Below are 18,332 nucleotides of genomic sequence, written 5' to 3' on the forward strand. Positions count from 1 at the left end.
TTTAAGCAGACGTCCCACAACTCTGGTCTACATGCGGCTGATTAGTAGGATGTTCAGGTGCGGCTTGATATAATATACTGCTTCTTTGCAGAGCTCGCTGAATGGAGGTCAGCGAATCATCGCAAATTGTGTACTAGAAGTGGCACTGATACGGTTTAAACAGTTGTTTTCACGCTGGTATGGTCTCATTCGTGCACATGTCGCATATAAGCTTACCGCTCTTTTCAAAAGCTAAAAGCTGGCCTTTTTGAGTCTGTAAATTCGACCGAAAGTTTTCTAACAAATTTCCAGCCTTCTCACAGGTAGTAAATGAAATTCAAGGCAAAATTAAATATTTAGACGGCGCAATGTGCAAGACGCTTCAGTTACGTTTACACTGACACAGTTCAAGTCACTTCTAGCTTCTTTGAAGCGTACCCTATTAGGAGTTACCTAACAAACAAATCTGTTGCGAACTACTGTTTGACCAGTAGTGCGGGAACGCTGCATAATGCACATATGCTACCCCGTGCCTCTAACTTTTATGTTTTTCATACACACAGACAAATAATATCTTTCGGGGTTGAAGATCCTTGGCGATTTTTTTAAGGTCAGATTTTGTGAGCAGAGTTGGTCTTACCTTTTCAACGTACCCCTCCGCACTGAAGATAGAATCGCTTGTAGTGAACAAAGCTAGTTTCAAGCTCTCCTGTTAGCTCTACAGACTGCTGCGCTGGTTTCTTTTATAGTTTGAGGGGCCAAGTCAGCTTCAACGAGGTGGGAGATGTGGAAAAAACACGGGTATACATTGTTCTCCATCTACTGTATCGAAAGAACGAGATGAACTCAAAAATACTTGATTAACCGAATAAACATGAAGATCAGTGGATTTTAATTGGATGGTGGAAGAGGATCTACTAACTAACCTTATTCAAGCAAACCAAGGCTCAACCACGAGGTGCGTGGTTCGAATCAGACCTCTGCAACTCGACCGCTCCTGTCTCGAATAGGGTAATCTGCCAGTACCACAGTTCTTGTGTTTCCTTCCATCGGTGTGACAGCTATGCTCCAAAAGAATGTTACAGTTAAACGCAGCACAGTGTGCAAATGAAACACTCAAAACGTGCGACGAAAATTCTTAAGATAAAAGTTCCCGGAATGATTAATGAGATCGGAGAAAGGCAGGCTACAACGCTTGTAAATGGACCGGTTGGAGCTGAGATAAAATTTTCCGGAAAAAATTGTTCAGCAAGCCAGTCGAACAGAAACAAAGAGGCAAAACCTTGAACGCTGAACTGTTCCATCAGTCAGCTAGTCACGTCGGTTGATATCAGCTACTGTTTTGTAAACTATATCGAGGTAAGCATATAAATACTCCCTGGTCTTGCCCCCCACCGCTGGTGACGAAACGTCTGCGAGCAAATCGCCAGGTACGGCGAACCCAAACCAGCATCGCCAAATCTACAAATACCTAGTTCGCTTCCGCAACGTGCTTGTAAGGAATGTTTTGTTTGATTTGTTTGGTGCTTTGGGTACTTTTGTTGCACTGTTTTTGGATTTTTTTGGATCTGAGTGGTTCGCTTAGTACCTCCATTTTACAGTTTTCTGAAACCAGAGTTAAAAATGGCACCAACAAAACATCTCACCAACAGTGTAGCCTCGCAGTGGAACGCAACGCTTGTGAGTGAGTTTCGAAGTTCGCAGAACAAGCCAGCTGCAACGGGATCAACAATCAATAATCTCACCCAAACTATCAAAATTAGATACGAGTTCGTGCACATACAGATTGTGCCGCGCATTTTAAGGTCAAAACAGCTCAGGTTTTGAATGCGTATCACCGTTTCTCCCTTTCAAAGCTCTCTATATATGCACGATCAGCTCAGCCCGACCATATTTATCACACTAACAATAGTTCATGGTGTCCCTTCTATTTATCGATTTCCGTAACCATACCTGTCTTTGTCCAGAGTTGACGCTTGCCAATTCGGCTTCACGGACCAAACCAGATCACAATGTGTCTTCCTCCTCACTGAACTCCCTTTCGAAACTTCGCTTATTAAGCAGTATCGTTCGACCTAGTAGTCAACAGCACAATGAAGATTCATCGAGCATGTCTCGGCCGGAAGCAGACGGAGTTGCTTCCTTCTTCTTTAAGTTAGTCAGAGAGGGTGATTCTGTCATTGTCGCTACATCCACTGAGGTCGATCGACAAAGTTGGGTACAAGCTATCTATAGAGCGACGGGTCAAACGCACAAGCCATCTATGCCAGGTCACCCCGCCAGCAGCTTGTCTACTAGGACCCCTGTTCGTGGTAAGTGCAGAGTGAAATAGTTAAATATTTATTTCCAGCTATATCGAAATTGACGTGAACTGCTTTTGCTTAAACTATATGATTTAAGTTTGCAATTGCATTACAGTTAAACAAGGAATTTTCTGAATTTGTACAAGGTACTTTCAGATATTATGTCCACAAATGTGAATTCTAATGGATTGTCCACCAAAACCACAAAAGCAATATAAATATGGTAGGATTCCGGTGTGTAGTGAAAACCTACACTTGAATTCATCTATTTGCCGCTAGTCACTTCGCGAAGTATTAGTCCTCCGCGGCACAACTTCGCGTTGCGTTTCTCATTTTTGTTCTTGTGTTCACTGTCAGAATTTTCGCACCCCTTAAAGCTTGAAAAGTATACCGCCATGTTTGCTCTCGTAATGTACTGGAAGGCCTGAAAGTACCTTTGGATGAACGAGACGCCAAAGAGTGGACGACCTTAGGCAATAGTACAACGAGTCAAATCTCGAGACAAAAGGAATTTTAAAAAATTACGAACATTTTATAAAAATCTCTGCAATTTTCGAAATTAATGGTGCAACATAGGCTGATAACACGTATTGGATAAGACATTCTTATTGATGGTAAAGTACAACAAGTAGATTTGGCGTAGTTGTAAACTGTGGTTAGTAACTTGGAATACTTTCAACCGTTTGTTATAGGTGCGCCAAGCTCGCACAAAAACTAAATAGTAAATTGAACGCTCCCAACGAAATCTGCTCAAAACATTTGTGAGACATATTCTGCACTCAGCTGATTAAAATACTAACAGCTTTGCAAAACTCACAGGGGACAAACAATGTGACACTCAAAACTGTTGTTCCGCTGACCACAAAATTTGTCAGTTTCTGAAGTTGCAATTCATAACTCTGTGGGAAGTTTCGTTATCAGGACCAACACAAATTCAGCTACACCAAAAGTGCGTCTACAAAACGGGTGAACCCAACTGAAAAGAATGCCTTTTAGACAGCTCACTGCCTGGATTTTTGTGTCGCCTATCGAGAACCAGTGAAGCAATCCAACGTATACTTCGTTAGACTCACCTAGTCCTATTGGGTATTACACTGTTGGAAACGTCACACTTATTAGAAGAACGTCCGCAGCATTAGGTGTTCTGATTTTTCAAAAAAACGTTTTCAACGCGATGAGGCCAGTCATCGAAAATATTTGGTTAGGTCGCACAGAATAATTAGCGAAGCAGTTAACATGTTTAAGGAAACAGTATTATCAAATGCTCTTCTTCATTGATCGAGCAGTTTCGCACATTTTCGAGGTCATCAGGTATGCACAGTCAAACTCGTGCTCTGAATGAACCCAAATCAAATGCGAAACCGATCATGGGCCTTTAAACAGTTCCCCGAAACTTTATTATAAATATATTCCAGGAAGTAAATTTAATGTGATATCTCGAATGCCGTACTAACTGATACATGGCTCCACTTTGTGCAGCACATTCAGTTAAAGTACGTCGTAAACAAGAAATCGACCTGGGATTCAGTATACTTCATAGTTGAAACTAAATTATTTGGAAAATGAGTGTATTTTAGACCTTTTGACCATCATGTGCAGTAGTTATGCTAAATATATCACAAATCAGAAGATTGAAGGGATCGGTTTGTTCAACTCTCTAATTATTTTCGATGTTAAACGGACTCATAAGAAGGACGACCATAAATAAATGAGATCTATTTTGTTTGTGATATTTTACTATTATAGTGTCAGCCTCATTTTAGTTGCGAAATCTAATCTTGAGTTGTGATCAAAGCATATGGAGTCACAAATCAATTTCTTCTCAGAGGTCAAAACTGACTTAGAAGGATATGCTTGAATATCTGAAGTACTGGACGGTTAGCGTAAACGTAACGTGCGCACCACATGTCATTTGACTTTCATCGATAAGTTGTAAATCACAGTAGATCCTAGTTTTTGTACCCCAAGTGGAGTTGTTCAACCTAGTGCTATGCGTAAGGATATCAATTAGTAAACGGAGCATGAAATCATCTAACTAAAAAGCTTTATGAAACGAGCTGTGAGGGACATCCTTCTGCTACCCCGAGTTTTGAGCTGTCTCAGACTTGAGTCAAGGATTACAGTCATATCGTGTCCCACACTAGCCGATGCAAAAGGACACATTCAGAATTCAAAACTACTATTTGTGAAATGGAAATCAACAGTGAAAGAAAATTTGATAATTTTCTTGAATGGTTCGCGTAAAATGGAAACATTTGCGCTCAGTTAAATACAATTCACTTATCGCAAACAGTTCTACCCAATTTTTGTTTGTGCATATTTAGCGCACACTTTTATTCCGTTAAAAAACTCATTACTTTTTCGGCTCAATCAATCTAGATTTATTATCAGGACAGTGATTTATAGGAATCCTGCCAGTTACAAATTTTTGGAGGCAATTTATCTAGCCTGCCTGTGACAACCGAATTAATCCACCAAATCCTTAATAATAGGACGTAAAAGTCATCGCGCTTGACAAGAAAGACCAAAATAGGTGATTTTGTGTTTGCTAGCGGTTTTCGAGGTGACCGATTATTCAAACGGGCGAATAGCCTTCCCAAAGCCTAAAAAGAACTAATCCTTACCAGTTGCTGGGCTAGGCAAACGTCTGCTCTGTTAGAACAGCATATGCGGATAGGTTTGGTCGTTGGGTTTCTTAAAATTATTGTTTAGAATAAAAGCAGTGTGACAACAACTGAGATGCTGTTGTTTCTGCATACTGGGATTCTTGCTTTGACCAATCTCATAAATGCCCAAACGTTTTATTGTAGGGTTTTTAATAAATTTTCCAGATGCGATTACTCCTTTGTACTAAAAACTCGCAAAATGACTTGGTCCACTGGCAACAGCAAGCAAAAAAACGACGCTATTATCATAACAGTCTATGGAACCTCCCCTTGAGAGGGAGAACATGAATTCATGGGGACTGAATGAACAACCTTCAAAAGAGTTGCGTTTTTCAAGGGCATTTGAAAATTTTTTCAGCGGTAAAGAATGAAACAGAACTCAGGATAAAACTACACACAGACAAATCGAATTGTTTGGGCTGGTATTTAGTTTTCCAGCTGCTTCGACTAAAGCGTAGTCAGTCAGAGTCCAAAAGACAATTGAACGGGTAGACGATTGCTTAAACAGCGCTAAAATGGATACGGCTAAGATGTATATATGTTCCGACAAATCAACAAAAACAGATTACCTACTACTTACGTCGATTTACACAGACACAAGCCACCAAGTGAAGTAATCCCTTGGTGTTTTCTCAAAAATGGTAGGACCGCTTTTTTAAAGGTTGCCAGTTTGCAGTTCAGTGGACAATTCCTTTCAGATCGAATAAGCAATTATTTTTTGAGTTCCTAAACGATAATAAAATGTTTTAGCCAGCAGTTATAACTACATAATAAAGAGCTTCTGTGTAATGTACAATGTTCGCTGGAAGTGCTTTGAGAAGATGTAGCAAACGACTACTTGATCAGTTTCGTATAGACGAAGTTTGGCTTGTTCTGACACCAAAGCAAACGAGAAATTGTCCACAAAAAAAAGTAAAATTAATATCGAAGTAGAAAGGACTGATTTTTAATATCTGAATCGACATCTGTTTACCAAACCTTTCTGAAACGATGACTTCCCAATCGGTCCCAACATTTTCCAGTTGATTGAAAACATGTACGTTTCTGTTTTCATATTAGCGGTGCACTGACGTAACCCAGAAGTATGGCATACATGGCATACGTTGTGCCTCATGTAGATTGTCATGAAATGAAGCACATAAGTTCGGAACAATATAGCCAGTAGTGAATAAAATAGGAATAATCAAGTGAAAATCTGCATTCAGATGTGAGCCTAATATCCGAGTTTTTTACTTCTATACTATGAGGATTGAGAATCTCATAGTTTACAGAGAGAGCCTTTGGAATACGGATAATAAGCTGCCGAGAACAAAAATCGTAAAATACTATCTACAACATTATGTCCTTCGCAAACATCAATCTTTTTTAGGGTCCAAATGAAGATACCTAAGAGAACAAACTACCTATTATGGATTAACTTGCATGATACGTTTATTATTAACAGGACTATGTTTCACTCAAATTATTGACCAGTTCACATTAGGGATTTTTACAGAAAGCTGGCAAACTAGATAGTTTTCTTAGGGTCATTTGGACTACTGTGCATTCCTCGTGAGCATCCGTGAATACAACAGAATTACACCTTTTACCATTTACTGATAGTTATTTCCTACTCATTTTGCATATCAGTACATTGACAAATTTTAAGCTTGTTCATGCTTTGAAAAAAATTGAGAAATGGGACAGTACAAGGAAAAGTTTATTTATACCTAACTCGCTTGGAAAATAATAAACGTCCACAGTTGTCAGCACTATGTTGCTTTTGACTCTAAAACTTCATTGGTTTATTTCAAACGAACTTATTTCCTCTTGTTTTAGAATTTGAGGGTTCACGCCATAGTGGAATTGAGGAACTGGCAACCACACCTGTTTACAGTGTTGACCATTTCGACTTTTTTTGCGAACTACAAGCGCAGAGCCTGAACCAACGACTTCAAGTGAGTGGGTTAATTAAAGTTAATTTTATGCTCGCGTGGTTATTCATGAAGTGTTTCATGCGTCTTATACAAGATTGTTCTCAAAAGGCCTTGTTAACATATTAGGAAACTGGTGTTATTTAGGAGGAACCGTAACACATCTAATACAAGGAAAACAAGATGAGGTGACTGTTTAGAACATTTATATTGTCTAGATAATGAGGTAATATAATCAATTATGTACATAGGCACGGCATCATTAGCATAATCGGTGGTAATTCCTAGGATAAGTTTAGTCACGTTTGCGAAATGGATCTGACTAGAATCTGCTTTAGAAAGGTTGATTTGTTGAGCAAATGGTATGGCCAAGTTCTTGAGTTAAGAGGAAGGTGCTGTTCCGTCATTACTTTGGTGTGCCTTCAGAAGGGACACTGATAAATGGTCTCTGAAAACGTGATAGTAATATTCACCACTCATCCCAAAAGCTTTGCTATTTCCCTAGCTCGTTTACTTCGGGTGCTTTAAAGCAACCTGAGTTCCCAAAATTTGACCTTAATTACTTCGAAAATGTTGCAGTTATGGGGAGCCGTTAGTTCTTCTTGTGTGAAATGAATAAAATATTTTTCCGGCCAAAAACTACAAGCATCTGTGGGGGCTTGACGACATGCCACTGTCAGGTTTTGTGGCATACAGGCTCAAAGCCGTGCAATAATTCCTATTTGATGTTCATGGACATTTAACAGTTTTGTATTCCTTGTTTATCCAACGACATCACTATAAGATTAGTGATTCTTTCTAATCTTACATGCGACAAAATTGTGGATGCATTTTATAGGAATCGGCCAGATCCTTCTTTATGATGCAGCTTGATCTACAGTTCTACGATCTGATCAGATCATATGGTGGGCTGGAGGACCAGTTATTATGGACATTCTGTAAAATATTAAGTGGGATGACTGACCAAATACCGTTTAGTAAAATTATCACAATAAAAAGCTGCTGCCAGTTTGAAAACCATTGTATCAATAAGCGGAATAAACAGCCGCTGTCATACATAGATTTGGTTATTGGGAACAAACCCGTGGACAGATCGAACACCATATGAACGACGTTTGGCTGGAACACAGACCAAACCGGATGCCTATACTTTTTGTTGAGAAATGAATTAATTTTCAGAGAAAATCAAGAGTACTGAAACTTGGGTGCATTTTTTGTAATTGTCAGAATATCAGGAACGTCGTAGTCTCCGCTCTTCCCATTTTCAGCCTGATCTTCTATCACCTGCCGTAACTATTTGTGTAAAATCTCTAAACAGTGACATCTTACATGATGCTAGAAACGGTTGTTTTGGTGGATAGATCCATAAATTTCATTAAAAATACCATTACTCAAATTATCATGAAAGAGGTTTTGGCGTTTGGAGTAAATTCATGTTCAGATCGCTGGGAGCTGACCAATGTGAGAGCGTTCGTTGTGATTGGCACTGGTCACGTGGGCGTGAAGCACGTGAGCGTCTGGTTAACGGCATCACACTCTTGTCTGAGAAAACAGTCAGTTTCATTTGAGTTTTGGTTTAGTCAAACGTTTCAAACACACATGACCATTGAGGAACATAACAATTGTTGATCATCGCGCAAGACTTGGTAATTGTCAAGCCGTGAGTTCAGTTTCACCCATGTTCTTGTACACAACGGTTCTCATCAGGCAAGCACAGCGAAATCGGAGCTGCAAACTACTTTCTTGTTGTCAAAGAGGTTGCTTGGGCATTAGCTTGTTCTCTTTCATGATTTGCAAAACGATAAAGCAGCTTCGGATGTCTCCATAAACCTATGTGCCTTCATCATCTGTCCACAACAGAATTGCTCACCCAGCTTCATTATATAGTGAATACATTTTACAACGAACTAAATTATTACGTACGTCTGCCTTCAAGCAACAATCAAAACCAATAGTTCGACACGACATGCACCAGTTAACCGGGATTTAATGATAGGATCTTGCTCCTTCATGAAAATCAAAATGACAAAATCAGTTGTGCTCCAAGAATGACCTTGCGTACAGCCTCCTACATGTTTCTAACCCTTCGTGTAGGGTTCTTCGCTATCCTGGTTTGTATATGTCTTCCAGCCACTGCAAATAAAAATTTCGCTTGTGGTACTCAGTGCATACAATTCTATCGACGACGTTTCCTGTCCCAATGATATCGGACGGAATGTATTTCAGTGATAACTATGAAGACTTTCCTGCTAACTAAAAAAATAACAAACACCGTGACATCACTCACACGCTATTGCATGCGCTACAGTTTGGATTTTATGCGTGACACCTGTTATTTACCGTGTTCCTCACACTACGTGTAGTTAAGCTAGCGTCCGTGTTTTTACGCATTACTAACGCGGCGGTCTCTCAGCGATCATGAAATAGGAGCAGGTGAGAACACGAAAATTTGTGTAGTCGGGGCAAGGAAACTGATGAGCATGTAGTTAAAAGGGATGGTTCCTTAGTCCTCTTCAGTTCCATTTAGACTGCGCCTCAATAGGAGGTGTAGTAAATTAACAAGCGTGCTTTGCGTGGATTGACAGAAAGAATTGTCGAATCATCGCGCAGAGCTTTCTCTGTCGCTCTGTAGAGCACATGTTATTCTCATGTAGATGAATGAGTGGATGGATAGAAGGCTGGTGTTTTTGCACAACCCCGTCCTAAATAACCTTGAATAAGTTATCCCGGTATTTTTTATTCTGGCAATTTCCGAAAGGACTCGTTTGTTTCGCTTGGGTGGCCCAGCCCCGGTCAAAAAATGTTACTCGAAGAGTATTGCGCACGTTACGGGATTCGCGAATGCCAACGTCATTTGGCCTTCCTGAAAAACCTCCTTGACAAAGCAGAGCATGGAGTACAAATTGATCCGGATTTGTTCCATCTGAGCTATTCCCTTTGTGCCAATCACGTAACCGGGAAGACGTAAGTTGTTGAAATTTTGTTTGTTTGTTTGTGGCTCCTTATCCAGTGTTTACGAACATATGAGGTGTTGCGTATGAAAAGGGTCAGTATTAACGACCGATGATTTCGATTGTAAAGGAAGTGCACTGGATCCTTCGATGAAGATAACACAAAATTCAACATACTGAATACCACAAGAGACTGTAAAATAGTGCCACCACAAGTGTGAATTAGCAGCGGTGCGCAACTCACAAAACTGTGGGGTGATTTGAATCCGCAAACGATTGACTGGAATTTGAGCGAGTAATTTATCTGCAAATGCCTCATCAGATGCCATTTGGCATTCACAAAATTATATTACCACGCACCGCACCTTCTCAAACCATGAACAACTTGGTATTGTATTGTATAACCCTACGGAGAACCAATTCAAAGAGAACGTTTAGCGTTTTTATGAAATGATTTCATTTCCGAGCAAGTTATTTATTTTTGAGGTGTTTGGATCTTTTTGGGTCAAGCGTAATGCCCACAGTATATTCGCAACAGACTACGCCCACAAAAATCACATCATCACCAACACTGACACCATCCTTAACGCTACCGTCATCGTCATCTTTACCATGAACATCATCACAAACGATTGACTGGAATTTGAGCGAGTAATTTATCTGCAAATGCCTCATCAGATGCCATTTGGCATTCACAAAATTATATTACCACGCACCTTCTAACTGCAAACCATGAACAAAAAACGGTTGACTGGAATTTGAGCGAGTAATTTACCTGCAAATGCCTCATCAGATGCCGTTTGGCATTCACAAAGTTATATTACCACGCACCTTCTAACTGCAAACCATGAACAACTTGGTATTGTATTGTATAACCCTACGGAGAAGCAATTCAAAGAGAACGTTTAGCGTTTTTATGAAATGATTTCATTTCCGAGCAAGTTATTTATTTTTGAGGTGTTTGGATCTTTTTGGGTCAAGCGTAATGCCCACAGTATATTCGCAACAGACTACGCCCACAAAAATCACATCATCACCAACACTGACACCATCCTTAACGCTACCGTCATCGTCATCTTTACCATGAACATCATCAATTTGTCGACGTGTATTGTAAACTGATTACAGCTGATCAACTGAGAGAACTCTGTTGCCATAAAAAATTCAGCCCACGCATAGACTCCTGAGGCGAAAATGACGATGTTTCCATAGGTCGAACGACGATGCTCAGTACATTTGAAGTTAAGTCACCACATGTGGATTTGACTGTTCATCATAATGATGTAGAAAAATGCTGTTTCGTACTTAGCTTCGCCACAGTATTATTCATGTTGTAACAACGTCAGACTTGGTAAGCCAGGATGTTATGCTCGAACCAATAATATTTTCTTCCTACCTTTTCGATTTCGTTATAGGCAGCACGCGCAAGCCGTTCACACTGTCCTGGCAGTAGAACGTGAACAATTCCAGTACATTAAGCAACGTTTAACAACTCTGTTAGAAAAACAAATCACTGAATTCCGATACTGTTTTCCGTTTGGACGACCAGAGGGTGCGCTCGAAAAAACAATCAGTTTGCTTGAAAGGGTACGTTCAATCAGCCTCATTTTTATATCATTTCCTACTGAGCGGCCCTAAAGTTTGATTCTGACATGAGATGGGGCTTACCGACAAAAGTCTTGCGATATTAACTGAAACCAACTGAAATCCAACGTAGATGCAGTTCTAATATAGACAGGTAGGCAATTTCCCAGCTCGAAATAGCCCACTGAACAAAGCGTAAACTTACTGACCAAAAAGTCCGTGGTTCGAACCCAACCCCTGAACCTTGACTGCTCCTGCATAGGATGGGTGACCTCGTAGCTTCTTCGAGGTTCTGCTTCCTCCCAGAATGTATGGCAGCAAGACACTGAAAGGGTATTGCAGGTATCTGCAAGTATCTTTATTTCACATATTTTGCGCATTGTAGGTTAGTACATTTTTCCTGAGTTTTCTATGGAGATAAGACGCAAGAATTCTCTGAAAGTTTACCGTTTCCGGAAACTGCTCATGCAAATTTGAAACATACTGTCCCGGTATTGTTTGACTGATTTGTTTGGAGAAAAAATGATAGTATCAAGCGGTTGGCGATTCACAAATGGCGATGGACGTCAAGGCTAAACAAGTAAAGTTCCTGGTAACAAAATACGCTGCTCTTAAATACTGAGACAAGTCATCTTAGGCTAGCTTTTACTATCAACCTACACACCTGTTATTTTGAAAAATTTGTGATTGCACCATCTTTAAATCAGAAGCATACCTGTGGTAAAAGCTGAAAACTGATGAATTTTTGCATGGTCCCATCTAATTTATTGCCCTTTGTGGATTTTTCCGGCTTAACTATAAGGTCTTGTTTCTAAATTCTACGTGAACAAAATGAACAAGAAGCACCTATGTATGTATTTAATCTGGCTGAAACAGGGTATATACCTTGTGACAATTACAGTGTTACGATTGACACAGTGAGTTGTTAAAATCTTCAACTTTTGGTATGAAAGTTAGAACAGCATGAAAGAAAGTAATCGTTTCCATGCCTTTTTGGCTCAGGTCTGTATGTATATTTATAAGTGTACATGTTGGTTACAAAATAAACGTGACCCAAAATTCAATAGTAAAAGTCTTGCGGCCGTACAGATCAAACCTCTCCGCCTACTGGGGTCAATAGAATGTCATCGAAATTTTTATTTCTTCGGCGTGAGATTACAAGCAAATAAGCCGTTTGGATTATTCTCACTAAAAGTTGTCAAAATATGTATCGCCTTGGAAGAAAAAGCACATGTGAGAAAATTACACTGATTGCTCTGTGTTTGCTTTTTTGAACAGCATTGGAGGAAGAATTTTATGAATATGAGCAAATATATCTTACCGCTTTGGCTGGCGTTTTCATTTGATAGTATACTCACTCCACTATATTTACTATTCTGTATGCCGCCCTTGATTGATTTGCACGAGAGCAGATTACAGATATGTGCCTGTTTGGAAGTAATGCATTGAAAAACCTCACTAAATTAAAGGCTGTTCCTTTCACGTGGTAGTCACGCACGGATAAACATCTTCTGGTAGTTGCATAAAAAAGCTCATGTAAACCTGAAAATGCAAACTCTCTTATGTTTTCCAGTGAGGCGCTTAGCTTTATAGGTGGGTCTGGGTCTTTTAAATGTGACTAGAGAAATGTCTAAATACGAAATTTTAATTTATTTGACTCATGCGGCTTTAGACTCAGCTCACTCATGGTGGCCAGCTGCACGAGCGAAGTTGTGAAGACCCATGTGTTGGACGGAATTAGCCAGCTCAGCACACATCAGGGCAATTTAATAGTAATGTAAAAAGAGCTAAGACCAGTATCTACTCAATGATCTGTGTCGGTAGGGTCAAGAATTTATCAAAGAACACGGAAACTTCATATACATATGGCATAGACGGGAAAACCCGGAACATTATCCGCAACACAATCAAACAGGAAAAAATGTTGACATTCGTATAAAGCTTCAACTAACAATCCGTTGCTCTGACTTCACATTGAAAACGTTATACGTTTCACAAAAGAAATGACCAGATTTATTTGTCGAAATTTTTTCAGCTGGTGATCAGATTTTAAAGTAACGGTGTTCAATACAATACGTAAAAACTGCATTTTACGACTAAACTGTTTTGAGAAAAATAACGCATTACTTTTATGTTCACAAAGGTATTAAAACGAGTGTGTTCGAATGAAAAAGATACTTCTCTTCCGTGCGATTATTTAACGTCTAGGTGCTCACCAAGGAAACTGGAGAGCCTGCCTCCGCTGATCTAGTCAGAAATACAATTAAAACCTGTCTTCGAAACGCTGCTGTTTTGAACTACGAGAGGATTTCCGAATATGCAACAATCGAGGGTAAGTTATAGAAATTACTTAATGTGAGGTGTTGTTAGATTTATTTAATGAAAGATGCCGACCCATGGAATATGATAATGCAGATTATTAAATAAGTAAATCACTCAATGCACCACAAGAGCCAAACAGAACAGTGGACATTCTGTCTTCTGCTGACATTTTCCAGCGGATGGTCCACTTACTACCTAGCTTGCCATTCTACTCAGGCGGTTTCATTTTAAAGGTCGTCTTTTATTTAAAAATTGATCATTTTTCCCAAGACCAAGAAACCTAGTCAAATAGCACTCAAAACTCGTACTGTGGCCAAAATCCGAAAGGCTCAAATAGTAAAAACTAGCGAGTTATACCATCCAAAATAAACTGAATTTGGCGGCCTGATGCAGCTTGCATAGCTTTTTTCCGATATTTCACGTAGATTACATAACCTAACTAAACCCTTTCGTACCCAAAACTGATCATGTTCTTTGCATTTTGTGCGTGTGTTTCAGCTGTGTCTGGCTTTCGCATTCAAGGTGAGTGTGGGTTTTTGTTTTTGTAAAAATAGTTGTTTTTGCTCAATAACCTAACTCTCGTCACATTCAGCAGCAAAATCATTTGCTCGCACGCAAGACAGTCTATTTGGGAGGAGCACGTGCTGCAAACGACTCCCTTAAGTAGCTGCAAAACAGTGTTGCCGTTTTGTTTTGTGGATAAAAGGAAACAAAAGTGATATGAGGTATATTGTTTATGATCTCTGTTATTTTTAGAATGCAAAACGCCGAAGAAATTTTCTTTCCATAAAAAGTGTTAACACGAACCAAGCTGGTTTATAAACGAACCTCAACAACATTGTTTGACAATGTCTTTATTCCTAACTACCCCCACATCCCAGTCAAAATGGGGAAAAGATATTCCATTAGAAACCAGTCTTGTAGAAGCTCTTCATTGACTTTTTGATCCATAGGATGGAGCTTCAGATTTGCAAATCGCGTCTAGCATTGTGCGCTATACAAGGCAACAATCAATCACTGTTCAATCAGGTTGGCTGCCGAACTTGATGTGATTTAGGCCGATTTTCCATGTATGGTAACTTAATTCTATTAACTCACCATACAGCATATGCTGTACTAGCAAGTTCGGTATTCTGCGAGGCCTATATTTGAGTGAATCTCTCTCTTTGTCCTCATTATACGTGTCTTTTTTTACATTGATTGATGGTACCCGACTTGGAATTTTTGACCACCCTTTGAACAATCGATAGTCGCTGTAGGATCGCTTCTTGCGTTAAAAAACGGTACCACAAATATAAGACGGAGGTTTTGTGACTTATTGTTTTAAGGGACGTAAGCAGTTAACTTGGTGGACATCTCCGAATATACATGTATTTGGCTGATGATGCACGCATATGCCAGTCCGATTGGTAAATCCGAATTATTTGTATGAATTGAGGTATGTGAAGAAGCACAAACAATAGTGTTTACAATTTAACCTCTCAAGTCCCTTGGTGACATGTGAAGTAGTGTCTTGCAGCTAGATTCCTTAGTATGAAGTGAGGTAGGTGAAGAAACACGAACAATAATGTTTACAATTTAACCTCTCAAGTCTCTTGGTGGCATGTGAAGTAGTGTCTTGCAGCTAGATTCTTTTTTACAACTAACCCCCTGAAACTCGGTTAGCTGCAGTATAGTAGGCTAAACTGATAAATGAGGTAAAACAGAAACACGGTTTTTCGGATACCAAACATCCGCAGGTGCTTCAATTGATGCGTGTCATTTACTCATGTCTCATCCGTTGGTGTTGGGTGAACATGCTAGAAAAGTCTAAAACCCGGCTGCTCACTCAAACTGTGACCCTACAGTGCCCTTGAGAATTAGCTGACGAAATATCCTCAAAAAACTAGTTGAAACCTGTAAGTAAGCACGCCTGTCCTCTGTAGAATGAGGTGGATCAAAAACCAACTGCGTGGCTGTCAGTTGACCGTTTTGTTCGGTTCCGACTGAAGCTTTCAGGTAGCGGAGTTTTGTAATAAGTTACGTTTTTCAGTTTTTACATCCCGTGCAAAAAGTTTGAAATTTTTATTCTATAAGTATTCAAAAGGAACATTTTTGGGAAATGATGTTTGGTTTATTCTGTCGAGAACTGTTAGCCAATCCCGTCATTAACTGCTCCCAGACTTTTTTTGGATATAGGCCAATGCTCTCAAGTGTAAGCACAGTAAGTTTTGTTGTAGTTTGTGAAATGAATTAACCCAGTTACAGTCTCACTGTCAGATTGAAGCCATGCACGGCGATTATATTAAACTGTTATGAGCTTGTACCTTATATAAATCTTGGAGTTACATAAGCCCCAAGTTATCCCCGTAAAAACTGCTAGCGGTTCACAGTGATGCTGTAAAACTCTGAATTAGTGATGGGGAATTTCCTTTTTTGTCATTCGAACCGTTAGGATCGGTATCTCCCACCATGTGAGTAAATCTTCCCCGTCATACCCTGAGAGAATAGGCAACTAATCAGTGGTTCTTATACCGCTGTTAGGCCCGTTAGACATGTCAGGCGAATTTCGTGCTGACATGCTGGTCAACCGTCATTAGGAGAGTTGAATTCTAGGAAAGTCCCTTTGATCGGTGCCTTCTAGTATGCGATCCGAATCCACCTGCGTTGTTGGTTATTTAGAGACAAAATCTATTGTGATGCCGTTTCTAATCAGGTGTGGTTATCAAGAAATGTTTACGAAGAGTTAATTGTTTTTTGTAAGGGACAGTATTGCTTTCCTGAGTACTCTTCTAACACATTTACATCAATACCATGTTGCCGTACGTTTACTGAGCCTTATTTTCGTGGACGCGCTAAAACAATTTTTTCTTAAATCCGGCGGCAAAATGTTTTGGTCACCATTAATTCTTTTCTGCCGCAGAATACGACTAAAAGGTAGATTGAAACAAGATGATGTATAAATCTCCAGTATACTTTGATGTTAATTTGAAATATGCTAGACGTGGCAGACCAAACTACAGGACTTCTTCGTAATCTCATTCAGCTTAATTTGGATGTGATTTGCTTTCGGGACCTCCTACGCCAGGATCTTTCGTCATGTTGTTTCGCATTTTTCTAAGTGTATGAATATCATCATTATTGAGTTGCGTTCTCCGGACACGAGGTATTGAAAAAAATATTGGTAGCCAAATAATATCGTCTCATTGGGTACAAAATTTTCTGAGATAGGAGTATACCACCAAATGTGCGTTACTCTGGAAATGTCCGCCAAACAGCAGCTACAATTTGGCGCAAAACTAGTTGTTACCCGTAATGAAAATCCCGCTAAATGGCTTACCTTCGATCAAATGTTTTAGAAGCAACCAGATTTTTCTAGCAATGTTACCAAAAATATTCTGGCATTTTCAAACCCAAGAATTTAATACTTAGACGCTATTTTTCTGTTCAGAAGGCATAGCAAGCCGTGAATTTCATTCTTTCCGTAGCATATCAATGAACTAAGGTATCCAGATATGTGATAAAGACTAGTGTTTACGCCCATTCACTCAAAGTCGAACTGCGTCTCATTACGATCAGTGAATATGGACCCTCAAGCACTGAGTAATGTTCTTTCATCGGGATGGACCGACAAACCGGCGTCCATTTCCAAAAACTAGGGCACATGCTTGGTCGATTAGTGTAATCATAGCTGTACACGCTTTGAGTAGCCCTGTTCGAAACGGTCATGTATCTGAGCGCAAAACGGTCTGCTCACTCAATCTGCTCACCAATCCTTGTTTGTCGCTGATGCGATTGTTGGTGTGTCTGTGAGAAACTCTGTGATGATGTCCAGGAGTTAGATCAAAAGGCGGTTTGCTAGTTACGGCACCTGCATTCCAGGGATTACCCAGATAACATACAACAAATTTGTTTTGGCCAGTATTTCTTTTTTGTGGTCATTCATTAATGTTATTTATTCGTAAAACTCAAAAAGGTTGGGGTGAGGTGAAAAAAAGTAAATTTGTTGTGAGAAACGACGAAAGATGACTTCGCGTCCCTTTTCATGGTGTAACAAATTATCCAGTGTTCTTAATGTGTATAACGATTATCTCGTGTAGTCAATGTGAGTAGTATTTTTTAGTTATGCTTTTTCCCGCCAGTACGGTTTCGTCCTTCATTTATTATGAACAAGCTAACCGTAGTAAGTTCATTTGCAACGTCTATGCAATAAAACAGTCATTTGGTGAAACGTATCGATTTCAAACTAGACGGTCACCACCTGCAACTAGAATGTAAATCCCTGTTTGTTTCGCTTTCTTCTTCATTTCTACCAGGTGTGGATGCCGCCAACAAAAGAATGTATGAGATGATCCATCTGGCCGAACTGTGCATAGAAGTACTCAAGCAAAATGAGGAGCATCATGCTGAGGTCAGTAATTGCCTTCGTGATCTCAGAAAGATTGTCATCTGATTTGTATAATGCTAAGTGGAGCTAAATCTTGGGGGATTGCTTTTTAACTTATACCATGGGTATCACAAAAAAACCTGCGGAAGTTACATATGTTTTGCACATGAGTAACATATAACTCTGCATCACAACCTACAAATAAGTGCGATGTGGCTTTCTTCTGACTGTAAAAATTGCCCCGCTTC

The 18,332-nt window shown here is 39.7% G+C and overlaps 1 protein-coding gene across 1 annotated transcript in view; it reads left to right on the forward strand.

Annotated features, from left to right (window-relative positions):
- Positions 1-18,332, forward strand: part of T265_11143 (hypothetical protein) — a gene marked incomplete at both ends in the record, with an annotated part of 70,521 nt that overhangs the window by 26,165 nt on the left and 26,024 nt on the right. The window contains 7 exons of the mRNA XM_009177724.1: positions 1,947-2,291; positions 6,767-6,893; positions 9,583-9,825; positions 11,228-11,399; positions 13,605-13,728; positions 14,217-14,240; positions 17,948-18,141. Coding sequence (XP_009175988.1) covers positions 1,947-2,291; positions 6,767-6,893; positions 9,583-9,825; positions 11,228-11,399; positions 13,605-13,728; positions 14,217-14,240; positions 17,948-18,141 — 1,229 coding nt within the window. The remainder of the gene's footprint in view (positions 1-1,946; positions 2,292-6,766; positions 6,894-9,582; positions 9,826-11,227; positions 11,400-13,604; positions 13,729-14,216; positions 14,241-17,947; positions 18,142-18,332) is intronic.

This window comes from Opisthorchis viverrini, assembly GCF_000715545.1.
Source record: "Opisthorchis viverrini unplaced genomic scaffold opera_v5_453, whole genome shotgun sequence".
Taxonomy (NCBI): domain Eukaryota; kingdom Metazoa; phylum Platyhelminthes; class Trematoda; order Opisthorchiida; family Opisthorchiidae; genus Opisthorchis; species Opisthorchis viverrini.